Source organism: Rosa chinensis, chromosome 1, assembly GCF_002994745.2.
Source record: "Rosa chinensis cultivar Old Blush chromosome 1, RchiOBHm-V2, whole genome shotgun sequence".
Classification (NCBI taxonomy): domain Eukaryota; kingdom Viridiplantae; phylum Streptophyta; class Magnoliopsida; order Rosales; family Rosaceae; genus Rosa; species Rosa chinensis.
In genome coordinates this window covers 17,778,619-17,793,794 of record NC_037088.1, presented here as the reverse complement: position 1 = coordinate 17,793,794, position 15,176 = coordinate 17,778,619, and the positions used below count along the sequence as shown (strand labels likewise).

Genomic DNA, 15,176 nt, shown 5'->3' with positions numbered 1-15,176 from the left:
TTGAGTTCATCTATGCAAGTAGTTGATATCTTTCATGAGATCTTTGAAAAAAATTATATTCACAAAGAGCTTTTCGTTTCTTATATATGTGAGCTATTTGATTGCCTCAAAATATTTTCTCTCACATATAATTGAGTGATTATAAACTTTTAAGCATTGCCTTGAATTTTGAGAGAAGAAAGAGTGGATATACCTTGCGAGGATATGGAACATACTTGTCCGAAACATGCTGAGCTCCACCCCATCACCATTGTTACAACCAAGTCCTATTTGTGTATGTGTGGATTATGTGTTTTAATTAACTCTCGAATGTCTAAACATTAATTCTTGGTTGAGTGCTAATCTTGATGTTGTGAAAGTAAGAGATTTCTGAGGCTAAATGTTGAAAGGCAATAGAGTCATTATATGTTGTAATGTTTGAGTCTTTCTTTCTTTAAATTTTGGTTGAGTCTAAGTTTGTGTCTTTGTTTTGATTTTGCTAAGGGACTAGCAAAACCTAAGTGTGGGGGAATTTGATAGGAGCATTTTAATGCGATATTTTAATAGTTATTTCCTCATATTTTACTTAGTTATTTCCTTAAATAAATAAATTTTAATTTAATTTTAATTTTCTAGGTACATTGGAATAAATGAAGAGAAATGACAAAAAATGAGGAGTCCTGATGACAATAGGACACCTGGGTTGACTAGGAGAGCCCAAGAACAAGGTCAAGATATCCTCTACAAAGGTAATATGGATTGGGATTCATTTTTGGCAAGAAAAGATGTTTAAAAATTAGATTTTGGGTCATTATTAGACACAAACTGATTTTGGCCGAATTTCAAGAATATATATGGATAATGACATCTCAATTAAATCCTAAATGCATGATTATGGCCAAAGGGAGATTTCAACAGATAAGGAAGGAGAAATTCAAGGGATTGCAACAAGTAGAAAGGTTGAAAACAGGTCCAGATACATTCCTTGATTTCCACATTCATTCTTGGCCAAAATTGAGGAGATAAATCAGAAAATAATCATGCAATTAATTCAAAAATAATCTCCCTAAATCAAGGTGTTAAATTGGAGGTTTCTCATTGGTTGGATGACATAGCAGAGCTGACGTGACATTATCTGACTGGTTAATGCTGTGTGGATCAATCTTGAAGACTTGGAGACTAAGTTGTCATCCTCCTATAAATAGGATCATTCTAGACACCACCACACCACCACACCATCATGACAACACCACAACACCACCACACCTCTCTCCATTAGAAAATAAACATTAGAAAAATTCTCTCCATTCTCTAGTTTTCAGAAGCTCTGCGTCTCAAGCAAGGAGGAGAAGAAGTTATGCAATACATCAAGATCCTATCCGCCATCCACCCTTGTGTCGTCCCTAGAAGATTGCTTGCTTTCAAGGATCTTCAAGTTCTTCGTCTCAAGGCTTCATCATTCATCCTTCAAGGTGTATTTCATCTTTTTCTTTTGTTTTCTTTGTTTGATTTCGTAGGGTTATGAATTTTAATTAACATGACGTTAAGGGCAAAGTTTAAAACCCGTTTATATGTTTTGAAATAAAGTTGTGATTTCTTTATGTTAATTTATATGTTGCTTAGGTTAAATTGCTTGATTGATTTTGGATTACAGAAGACTTTTATACGTATGTGTTCTTTGGTGGCCAACTTAGGATATATGCATGTAATTGGAGCTAATTTAAGTAGTAAAGGCTTTGGACAAAAGTCGAAATCAATTAAGGAGGATTGCAAATAGGTGAACTTATTCATAACTAGGTTGTGCACTTTGGTTGACATCCTTTCTTTGTTCTTCATGCGTTGAATGTGTTCTTGATTAGCTAGCTTTCTAGACTATGATTGCATGTTCAATAGGATTGATTTAGGTGCTTTCACTTAGATTAATTATTCAAGGAAAGTAAAAAAATGGGAAATTGTTTGCTTTCTAACATTTCACATGGTCAACTTCTTTCTCATGACATAGAAAATCAACTATAGGAATTGTGATTAGATTTCTTGCATATGATTGTGGTTTTGATCTTTATTCTATGCGTTCCACCCGTGTATATATGTTTTTACATTTTCTTTATTTTATTTATTTAATTTTTAATTTAATAATCCTAAAACCCCCTTATGTTTGTTTTATTTTTGTAAATAATACTTTTTACTTTTATTAATTATTTATTTGGTTTTGCAATTACAAGTGTACCCTCAATCCCCGGCTAGAACGATCCCTACTTATTCTATATTGACAACTACATTTTGTAGGGTTAAATTATGTGCTTGCTTTGAGCGTATCAGAAAGCAACTCACACCTTGATTTCTATCAAATCGTTAATAAGGAAAACAACTTGCACCTTGTCCCCTTAAAAATCGTTAATAAGGAAGCAACTCACACCTTGTTCCCAAAAAATACGTAATGTCATGAGTTATCAATAACCAATTCCCGTTACCCCATGAATTACCTATATGGCAAACAGATTACAGCTCTAACTGAAACGTAACCACTCGTCTGGCCAAAGACGTGATTACCTGATATTCTGCCCAAGGTCATAGACCTTCGCTCATCGGGCCGCACAGTCCCTTGGAGCAAAACATTAAAGGAGTCACACTGGACCCAAAATGTTACACAAATCGCAACGCTGAAAACAATCGCAATCAACATTTCCATAATCATTGTTTTCCGAAAAGCCATAACATAAAACAATAAAGAGCATCAATTCATGCATATTTTATTCATACCCAAATCTCAACGCTTTTCAAAACAAATCGAAATCAATCATTTTCACAATCATTTGTTTTCCAAAACCCACAACCCAAAACAATAAAAAGCATCATCATGCATATTGTTTTCATAAATCCACAAACCACCAAAACATATATATTTCACGTAAATATATATATATATATATATATGTAGTCATCTGCTCAGGAATGCCTACTAATACCAACTATATATAGTTTGCAGTTACTAAATAACTCTCAAAACGATAAAGGTAATTCCGTTCATTAAGGAACCTTGTGAGATTACTCACCTCGAAACTCCTGCTGCGTCTTTAATATAGAACAAAGCAGCCAAACCACCCAAAATAGTTGTCTAAAGAATACCTCGTCACGTACCTAAGGAATTATAGTTCTGATTCAGTCAACGAATCACAATTTAATAAAGTTCGAGTTCCCAAATCGAACCAAAATCTCAAGGTAATGCCAAATTTAGGCGAAAGCACTTCCGAGACCTCCCAAAGTCTCCGAAACACTTCGACTATCGTTGTGTCCAAACCACAAGTCGATTGGATGCTCAGATCCTCACGGATCGAATAAATCAACCGGTATGAAACCGTAAAAATCATAACAAATCCATACGAACTCCAAAATTTGCATATTATGTATCGAAACGCTCGTATCGATGAGTAGAAGATATATAATACTAGAAACAGTTCCTAATATGGCAAGAACGCCGCCAGAAGGCCACCACAGGCGGTGGCGCACCTCCGCCGGCCAAAACTCAATATTTCCCAAAACTCCCAACACCAAAAAGTTTCATCTAAGCATGCTTGTGAATTTTCATAATTAGCTTGAAGTCGGAAAACAAGCATAAAGGATCGAAAACTACCTCACAAGTTTTGAATTTTTGCTCAATCTGAGTTGAACCGATTTCCACGTAAATCGATCCAAACAAACACCAAGGATCGATCAAAGAGGCTCCCATGAACCCAAAGATGGAAGCTTGAAGCCGTGCCGTTGCCGGAGCTAGGATTTCCCGTCGGGTCCGAAATCACCAAACTTTGTCGACTTGCAGCGCCGCCGTGGAGGAGGATCGTTGCTAGAGGATGCTAGAGGGACGACCAGAACGAGGAGACGATCTGATCTGGAGAATTTCATCGCCGGAGACCGCCGGAAAAGCTGGGTCGGATCTCCGGGTTCGGGTCGGGTCAGACACTGGTGAGGAGAGAAGACGGAGAGTTTCTGAGTTTCTGGTTTTGGAAACTTCCTAAAATAAAAATGGAAATTTCCGAAAACGGAAACTCCCATATATAGAACTTTCCAAATTTTCAAACGATTTTAACTTTCTCATACGAACTCCTATTGACGCATTCCACATGTCCACGAACTCGTATCGACGCGCTCTATAACTTTCGTGAAGGAAGTTTTTGGAGAATCCTAACAAATAAAAAGTCAACCTTTGGCAACCCCCCTAAAACCATATTCTTCAAATAATTATTCTCCCGAAACACTTCCGCTCCATCCACGAGCCACGAAACCGTCCAATAACCACAATTTAAATTCCGGAAAATCCTCGAAAAATAAATACGAATTTCCGGGGCATCACACACGAGCCAGTTCATTTTATTTATATTGGATAAGAAGGATCTTTTGGTGGAAATGTTAGTGCTCAACTTACAAAACTGGAATACCATCAAATTTTAACTTCAAAGCACTGCAGCCTCATTTTCAGACAAGATGATCAACCACTCTTGGTCTTGAAGCCAAATTGAGGTTGTCTTTGCTTTTCCTCTCCTTTCTTCTTCATTATCTTGATTGTTATATTTTCTCATCCAAATATTGTTACCTATGTCTGGAATAGTGGCTACCAAGACTCTATTAAACAATTTTTAATTTAATAGAATAGTGGCTACCAATTCCCAACGTGCCAAGACCTCAATGTTTGAAGTGTGCTTAGACCAGTGGCTCTTGCTAAACTTAACCCTAAACCCTAAACCCTAAAATCACATTTTCACATCTCAACCATTCAGTTTTTAAGTCTGTATGAGTGAGAATTTTTCATTGCTACTGTCAAACCAAGTCAACATTGACACGTGGTTTGACGCTTTAATAAGATTTTGACATTTGTCAAACTATAACACATCTTCAACTGACCACAAACTACTTCTGATGTTGTTTTGCTGTTACGGATAAAAAAAAAAAACCTCCCAAATTGATGTTTTTTGTTTCAACTAGTGAGACTTGATAGTATTGCAATTGCCGATAAGGATGCCAAGGATTTAAAGGCGCTTGAACTTTGTTCTGTTAATTGAGATATGATTAAAGATCTATAATGCAAACTATTTAATTATCTTAATCAATAAGAAGATCCATATCAAATCCCTATTTTCATTTTTGGGTAGAATTGCAAGAAGAGGGGTTTAAATTGAAGGTCTGGTTTTTGGATTCAAATCCATTCCATCCATATTATCTTTGATACGTCCACCTAAACTCCTTCCCTTTTACTTTGAATTCTTATTTTCATTCAGAACATTTCAGTTACAGTTTGAGGTTCTCCTTCTTGCTCTATCACTTGAGAACTGAAGTTCTCTTATCATAGCAGAGATTCAAAGATTAAAAGAATATGGGAAGAAGAAAAGAAAACTATAGATTTAAGATCTTATCGACAAAAACTTTCAAGATAATCCTAGATTATTTTTCTTCTAATTAACCTCTGATGCTAACGGCATAAGTTTTGCTAACCTCTTATGCTAATGGTAGAAGCTTGTGGCTAACGATTAATGACTGATATGTAATGATTGTGCACATGTCGAAATTTTATTAAAGTGTCAAACCACTTGTTAATGTTGATGTGGTTTGATCGTAGCACTGAAAAATTTCTCTACCTATTTTCAGCCAAATTGATAATCATTAATGTATTCATAAATGCGATTTAAAATTATAAGCATGAACGGTTCAGGTTGGACAGATTCGGTTTATCCATTGATTTAAACTAGTTTGATACCTTAACAATCATCAATTTGGCCGAAAATTTGCGGATTTGATCTATACATTAGGACTAAAAAACTAAAACATGGAGATGTGAATAACGATCATTAATTTGGGTGAAAATTTGTAAATTTAGTCTATACATTAGGACAAAAAAACTAAACGGTGAATATGTGATCAAAAAGTGGGTCTAATAAGCTATCCCTTAAAATGGCAAAAAAATGGATCCTTTAATGGAAGGGCCCTATATATATATATATATATATATTAAGTGGTCGAAATGCAACCTTTACAAGATCCCTCACAATATATATATATATATATATATATATATATATTAAGTGGTCGAAATGCCAACCTTTACAAGATCCCTCTCTTTTGTGAAATTTATTACTATTGCTACCTACATTTTCCTAAGCCAATTTATATGTCTGATTTGATCATGCAGTCCAGACATTGATGACATTATTGGCCTTGAATTAAAAGGAGATAATGCACTTATTGCTGCAAATATTGAGCATTCTTCACTTGTTTTATGTGGCAATACATTCTCATATTCAAATGCAACTAGAGAAGCACTAGTTGTCTTGTCCGGATCTGTTATATTTGCCTGAAGAGGCCTTCCCCTATCTGCAAGGTACAATTATTCATTCTCTTTTGGAGCACTAGAGTTTAATTTTGGATGCACTACCTGATTTGCATTAGGAGGTTGAAAATTTTCAGGCTTTTAGTGTTTGGTGATTACATGCTTCTTTTATGTGCACCAGAAGATACCATTAAGGGTTGTGGAGATTTATTGGTGCCAGGAGATGTAGGAGTTATTCGTTCTTCTGAAGGTGTTGCCCCATTGTTTGAAACTGGAAGCTCTGGTAGCTCAAATCTATTCAAGTTACCAGTTGCTGCAGTCCTTGCAACTTTTGACAAGTAATAGAACCCTGTATGCAGTTGTTTGTTTCCATCATGCTTTGGATATGTTTTCTGTGCTGGCATAGTGTTTTCCTCCACCGTATAATTGATAATTATCTTCCAAAGGTTGGTTATTGGTTTTATCCTTCTAAAGAAAGTCATACTTTTTATAGGATGATGTAAGATACAGTTGCATGCTGCATTTGACATCAACTGGACTAAAAACCTAAATTTTCATGGATCTATTGGGCATTTCTTACTGATTCTGTAAGCAGTTTTAACTAAGGGCAACTCAGATATATTACAAACAAGTAAACTTTCCTCGTTTAGGTGGTAAAATTAGCAACATTGCGGGATGCCAAGTGTGAAGTGTGACCATTTATGGTAGTTATAAAGCCAACCAATTCTGGGGTATTTTATAGCCAATTCTGGGGTATTTTATGAAAGATGAGTTTAGGAACTACTTGTACTCCGGTCTATGAATGATTTAATTATGCTTTCTCTTTATCCTTTATGTAGACTCTTCTTTTCCTTAATATTTCCCTTTTGAGTTTGTTGCTGTCAACTTATGTGAAGGTCGGTGCATCTCGATAATTTTTCCTCAGAAGATGAAATCCACACCACCACTTGCTTCTTTTCATGTTTCTTATGTTTCCTAATGTGTAAAAACACTGCCCTTTTTGCCCATTCTGTTCAAGCAGTTCTGGTGTTATCCCTTCTGTATCAAAGCTTGCACCTGGCCAGGAAGTGATTTTCAAAATGGCCAGGCAACTAGCACAAACTGATAAGCATTTTACGATCAAGGGCTTTTGTGTTATTTTTTTTTGTATGATTTCCCCAGTTTATTAGTCCCAAGTGTACGTAAACTATTCGATTGACTTGTGTCAATCTACTTTTTATAAGATCTTTAGTATTTGATCATGATGCTCTCAATACGCTGACAGTTTATTAATTGCATCCACTTTTCCTTCCTTGCAGTGATTTTGCTTACAACTATCTTAGTGGTACAATACCAAACGAATGGGGTTCAAGCTTGCAGTGATTTTGCTTACAACTATCTTGAGAGATGGGGCAAATTGTATTCTTTTTTATTATCATGTAAAGCTCATGAAACTTGAAAGCCTGTTAAGCTAATGAAATAGATATAGGCACTTGGGCAAAGTTAATTCTTGTGTAAATGTTGGGATGAATACTGCTGATGGAATGAAATGGTTTTTGGAATCAAGGATGTGTTGTTTAATTGTACAGAATGTATGTCTTCTCTCCTATCTCAGACAATTCAATACCAATAAAAAACTATTGTCTAAAAAATGAACATAAAGAAAAAAGAACGAAAAAACTGTTGTCTGAAGCAATGACACACAATGGCTTTAATAGTTTTGCTATTGTCTTGTTCAAAGTTAGTCAATAGTATTCAATTACTTTGCTGATCTACAAGCTTCCTTCAGACAATAGTTTTTTTACAAATCAATGTCCTCTAAATGTTCGTTACACGTCAACATTCTTCCAGGGTTTGTCAACTGAAATTACTTTGCACAAGAGTTAAGGTACCAATTGCTGTTGTTCTTCGTGATATTCAAAAAACAGATAGTATAGTAGTTGCTGTTGTAGTAAACTTTATCAGACGACAATTTTCTGGTATTGTCTGATTCATGTATCAGACGAGATTGAGATAGACAACAGCAGACTCTATATTCAGACGACAGTGAAAAACTGTCGTCTGATTGAAAAATTGGTGTAGTGTAAATTGGCACACAACATATTTACAACTCTATTTTACTTAATAATATGTAATGGAATAGAACATGTAACATAAAATATGTCATAACTATAAGTTGCCAACACTAAAGAGGAAAAGGAAAAATTATCATTGTTGACCTGCATTTTTAGACTTTCTTCTTAAAGTTATTTAAAGTCGAAAATGCATTCACCTAGGTTGATTTTTCATCCGAGTACCAAACAGATCGGAGATTTGGAGATTCATGACAAAAATTGAGTGATGTTTTTCACCGTCTTTTGCTCTTCCTTCTGCCAAATGACAAGTATATGAATGGATTTTGCTAATTCTGGTTATGGTTGTCATTAGATGCATGTACTTACTGATAATGCAATCAACTAAAGGTCCAGTTGGCTGCAACTATTACAATTTGGATGCTTTTTTGTTTTTGTTTTGGCCGATATGATTTTGATGGTTATAAGTTGGAACTTGGAACTCCATAAAGTTTACCATCATTAAATAAATGGTTTGGTTTCAGGTTGAGGTATATATTTCAATATTCTTGTATAGAATCACTAAATTTGCCCAAGTAATTGATGTGAATTTTGTCACGCCCCTGATTTTACACACAAGAAAATCGATATATATATATATAATTCCATAATTATACATGCGTGAACGTTCAGTCATCAATACAAAATACCTGGAATCTTTTTCCCTTTAAACCAAGTACATACTGATGCCCTAAACCCTCAAAGTTAATATACACTCGCTCCATAGAGTTATATATTACACAAACTTACGAATTAAATTATCAATAACAAAATAAAACGTAAAGGCTGCTCAGAGTAACTATACAACGGAAGTCCTTATCAAAGGTAAAGTCACAAAGATGGCTTCCTACCGTAAAGCTGCTAGCTCGCTGCCTCAACCTCGATTATCCTAACCTGTAGGATTAAACCCTACACCGTTGGAATGGTGCACCGGGTTGCCACACAACAAACCCGGTAAGCTTTTGCAAGCCCGTATGAGTAACTCAAAACACACATGCACAACTCACGCCAAAAACGAGGAAAACCTTTCAACTCGCGAATAAAGAAAACATACCATGCTTCCAAAAACAATACTCTTTTCCCAAAAGAAACAATGAAACTCACACCTTGACAAAATCATATAAATCGTTAACCTAACAATTCAAATATGATAAATTGATCCAACCTAGATAAAACAATAATTAGGTCTAACCTGAACAAAACAGTAAATCGGTCCAACCTGGGCAAAACAGCAAATCGGTCCAACCTGGACAAAACAGCAAATCGATCCAACCTGGACAAAACAGTAAATCGGTCCAACCTGGACAAAGCAATAAATCGGTCCAACCTGGACAAAGCAATAATTTGGTCCAACCTGGACAAAACAGTAAATAAGTCCAACCTGGACAAAGCAATAAATCTGTCCAACCTGGACAAAGCAATAATTTGGTCCAACCTGGACAAGGCAATAAATCGGTCCAACCTGGACAAAGCAATAATTTGGTCCAACCTGGACAAAACAGTAAATAAGTCCAACCTGGACAAGGCAATAAATCGGTCCAACCTGGACAAAGCAATAATTTGGTCCAACCTGGACAAAACAGTAAATAAGTCCAACCTGGACAAGGCAATAAATCGGTCCAACCTGGACAAAGCAATAATTTGGTCCAACCTGGACAAAACAGTAAATAAGTCCAACCTGGACAAAGTATGTACCCAGGAGTCTTAAGTAACCTACTTAGATCCATGAGATACGGTGGCAAACAGACTAGAGCTCTAACTGAATCGTAACCTGTCACCCGGCCAAGGTTCAACCTTACGATATAATATTGCCATGAGGATGCAACCTGAAACCTTGGATCCTTAGGCCAACCTAACCCTCAAATCAAAACGTCAAATCAAATCAAAAGGAGAAATCACAACCTGTGACTCTCAAATCCTCAGACTATCGGTCGTCAGATCAAAACGTTAAATCAAATCAAAAGGAGAAATCACAACCTGTGACTCTCAAATCCTCAGACCACCGGTCGTCAGATCAAAACGTTAAATCAAATCAAAAGGAGAAATCACAACCTGTGACTCTCAAATCCTCAAACACTTTTCAAAACAATAGAAATACCATTTCCCACCATTTGTTTTCCGAAAGCCACAACCCAAAACAATAAAAAGCATCATTCATGCATATTGTTTTCATAAATCCACAAACCACCAAAACATATATATTTCACGAAACTATATATATATATATATATATATATATGTAATCATCCGCTCAGGAATGCTTACTAATACCAACTATAGTTTGCAGTTAAATCAATAACTCTCAAAACGATAAAGGAAATCAGTTTATTAATGAACCTTGAACCTTGTGAGATTACTCACCTCAGAATCCCGCTGCGTCTTCTATACAGAACCGAACTAACACTATCACCAACAACTCGTCCAATTCACCTTTAGAAGCACCTAATCACCAATGATCTCAAATCAGTAACGATTCACAAATGATTTAAGTCGAAACCCTTGTTTTGAACTAAAATCCCCAAAAGTAGTGCCAATCGAGGCGAAACCACATTCGAGACCTCCCAAAGTCTCTGGAATACGTCCACGATCGATGTGACCAAACCACAAGTCGATCGGACGCTCAAATCCTCACGGATAGAATAAATCGATCTGTATGAAACTGCAAAAATCATAACAATTCCAAATGAACTCCAAAACTTGCATGTTATATATCGAAACGCTCGTATCAACGAGTAGAACATATATAATACCAAAAACAGTTCCTTAAGTGGCAGGAACACCGCCAGAACGCCGCCACAGGAGGTGGCGCACTGCCGCCGGCCAAAAACTCATTATTTCACAAAACTTCCAACATCAAAGTTCTTCATCTAAGCATGCTTGTGAATTCTCATAACTAGTTCGAAGTCAGAAAACAAGCATAAGGGGTCGAAAACTACTTCACAAGCTGTGAACAGTAATCCAAACTGAGTTGAACAAGGTTTCACGTGAATCGATCCAAACAACCACCAAGGATAGATCGACGAGGCTGCTCTGAGCTCAACCAAGAAGACTTGAAGCCTTGCCGACGTCGGAACAAGGATTTCCGACCGGGTCTAAAATCCACAAACTGTACCGCCTTGCAGCGCCGCCGTGGAGGAGAATCGGCGCTAGAGGACACCATAGGGACGACCAAACGGAGGAGACGATCCTATCTGGAAAGTTTCGTCGCTGGAGACCGCCGCAGTTCGCCGGAAAAGTCGGGTCGGATCGTCCGGGTTTGGGTCGGGTCAGCCGGATATCTTTGATTCTGAAGGTAGCAACCGAGAGAGAAGAGAGAGAAAGGAGATGGTTTCCGGAAAAGGAAACAAATGAAAATAGTAAGTTTCCAACTTGGGAAACTTCTATTTATACCAAAATGGAAATTCCTTCCAATGGCCATAACTTCCTCATACGAACTCCGATTCTCGCGTTCTACATATCCACGAACTTGTATCGACACGCTCTACAACTTTCGTGAAGGAAGTTTTCGAAGAATCTCAACATATAAAAAGTCAACCTTTTCAACCCCCCCTAAAACCATATTTTCCGAATGAAAATTAATCCGAAACACTTTCGCTCCATCCACGAGTCATGAAACCGTCCAATAAACATAAAATTAATTCCGGAAAATCCTCGGAAAATAATTACGAATTTCCGGGGCATCACAAATTTTTTGTTCTCTTTCTCTTTTGTAGGGATCAAAATGTATGCATCCGTTTGATTAGCTTCTCCGCTGGTTTCGATATTGTTGAGAAATTGTTGTTGTTATTGGTGAATTAGCTTATGGATTTTGTGATGTGTTTGATTCTTCAAGCTTTGGATGCACCAGCAATGAGTGACGATTTTTATTTGATCCAGGTGGATTGGTTGCTGCATAATGTATTGGCTATGGGATAGGAAAACTATGTTCATTTGTGGAATGTTTGTAGTAGTAAACACTAAATGTAATGCGCATTTTCTGGAATCACAGAGCTTTGCTCTTGCTGTGCTAGAGACGATTCATTTGTTGTACTCTACAGTTTTATAGAAGGAATGAAACCATTACATTCATTTTTTGGAATCATTACATATCAGCAACTTTTGACTATCCAATATTCCAACAAGACTAACAACTTTCTATTGGCAACTTTTGACCATTCACAATTGAAATGATCTTGAAATGTCTTCCAACTTTTGACTAGCCAAAAACTGCAGAATCAAAGAGACCACAAAACTTGCAGAATTAAACACTTCCAAAACCTGCAGGATCCAACTTTTGACTAGCAATAAACTGCAGAATCAAAGAGACCACAAAACCTGCAGAATCAAACACTTCCAAAACCTGCATAATCCAACTTTTGACTAGCCATAAACTGCAGAATCAAAGAGACCACAAAACTTGCAGAATCAAACACTTCCAAAACTTGCATAATCCAACTTTTGACTAGCCATAAACTGCAGAATCACTTCCAAAACATGCAAAATCAAAGAGACCACAAAATTGTCTTGCCATAAACTGATCAGTGCATCCAAACTCAAAACCAATGAACAAATGCTATTTCTGAACAAATCAAACATAAGCACAATAGCTATTTCTCAACAAACTCAAAACCAATCACAATAGCTATTTCTCAACAAATCAAGCACACCACAAAATCCATATCCCTTAAACTGACCAAATCAGATGCAAAATCTATAAAATACCAATACAGAAAACTCAAAGCTTACCTTACAGAGCATGTTTTCTGGTAGTGAACTTATCTGTTTGAGACATTATTCTGCCAAATGAGATGATGAACAACTATCCTCATCCATACTAGTGGAAATTGAATCCCCATCTTCATCAATATCAGGTCTACATAAATAAGCAAAAATAAAGTGATAAATATCAATCGATAAAAATGTTGCCATAAACAATAATATCAAACACAAGTATCTTACCTTCCATGAAGTGTTGGACAATTTCTTTTGTCATGTGATTGACCAAATAGTCCACATCCATGGCATTGCCTACCTTGATTGGCCTTTACCTTAAGTTTCCTATTCTCTTTTCCTTTCTTCAACCTTCTCCCACACCCTTTTGCTCTCACTTGATCTAGTTCATTAAAAACATGCTGAATAGTAGCAGTCTGGGTCTCGGTCTCCAAACCTACTGCACTTTGTCCACTTTCATTACTAATTAATGGTTTAATATTCTCCAAAAAAGCATCCAATGCTTCCATAAAGAGCTGGGTAGCCTCATCACTCACCATAACCTTATCAATTGCATATGTAGCATGCTGGAATAGTTTAGTCCTCCTTGCAAGTAAAGCTTTGTTATCTTTTATCTCCATTCCATTAGAATCTAACACAACTCTCTGTCTTGCAGCTTTAGTCCATCTCTTCAAGATGTACTGAATAGGCAATTTATCAACATCTTGGATCTTAATCAAATATGCCAAAACATGCCGACATGGGAGCCCTTCACTGTCAAACTTTCTACAGCTGCATGATGCAAAATCAGATTTCTTTTCGTAAGTAAGTTCACGAAACTTACAAGTATCAATGTTCTTTCGTATAACCTTAAACTGTTCTTGAGTGACATTTTCAAACACAAGTTCAAGTTTATATTTGAAGCTCTCTCTCAACTGTTCTTGAACTTCATAAAATAGTTTACGTGTATAAACCTTGGCCATATGATCTTCTATGTCAAGGGACATGACAGTTTTTTCCTTCTCATCAATATTAATATGATCCTCCTGTAACTCAGAATGGCGTTGGTGAAGAAGTCCCCTCTTAAACTGAACCATAAATTCCACCAATGAATTCCACTAAGAAACATTATTCTTGAAGAAAGAATGTTGACTCTCTACTCTTTGACTACTTGACATTCCAGCTGAGAAAACATCATTGACATATGCTGGTATCCATGATGAACGAATTTCGTAAATACTTTCCAGCTACTTGTTATCACTCAACCCACTCTTCTCAATCATTTCAATCCATCTTGAGTCAAACTCCTCTCTACTACTTGAATTCCATATGCAGCTATGAAAGTCTTGGTAGGAATCCCAATATTTAATTGCAGCTTCTCAAAAAATTTATTAAGAATATGCCAACTGCAATATCTATGAAATGTTTGTGGGAGTGCTTCTGAAATGGCTTTAGTCATAGCAGGATCTTCGTCGGTAATGATCATCTTGGGGGCATTTTCTAGTGCATCTCCTGGCATAGCATTTTGAAATTCCTTGAATATCATTCAAGAATGCACAAGCAAAGATGATTGTTAACACCAGTGAATGGTACAAAAATCATTCCATACCGATTTGTGTTGCATGTAGTATCAAAGATAACTACATCTCCATAAAAGCTATAAGCTCATCTTGAAATTGAGTCAGCCCAAAAGCACTGTGTTACTCTGTTTTCCTCATTTGACTCCATTATATAGACAAAAGAAGAATCTTTTTCTTTCTCATTCTGAAAATGCATGTACAGTAGATCTCCATTATGCCCCTTCTTCTCTTCACGACAAATTCTCCCATAATTATACAGATCACGTTGTATAAAACTAATATTTTGAATGCCACCTGCCTGAACACTAAAGAATTCAAACTGTTTATGTTTCTCCACATTCACCAAGCTTAGTTGCTATGATAGAACTGTATTAACTTCTAAAACACGACGGTGAGATCTCAACAAATGTACTCTAGGTGGGCTTGTTAATGGATGGTTGTGACCCTCGACAAATACAGAGATTGCATATCTTCCAGACTCCTTCTTTCTCACAACTGCAATTCTTGCTTTACAACCCACTT

The 15,176-nt window shown here is 36.5% G+C and overlaps 1 protein-coding gene across 1 annotated transcript; it reads right to left on the bottom strand.

The window, feature by feature from the left end:
- Window positions 1-13,155: 13,155 nt before the first annotated feature.
- Window positions 13,156-14,593, bottom strand: LOC112202714 (protein FAR1-RELATED SEQUENCE 12-like). Its single transcript, XM_024343721.1, has 3 exons — window positions 14,393-14,593; window positions 13,324-14,162; window positions 13,156-13,237 (listed from the first exon to the last, which is right to left on the bottom strand). Exons 1-3 carry the CDS (start codon window positions 14,591-14,593, stop codon window positions 13,156-13,158), a joined length of 1,122 nt encoding a protein of 373 aa, XP_024199489.1.
- Between the last annotated feature and the right edge of the window lie 583 nt (window positions 14,594-15,176).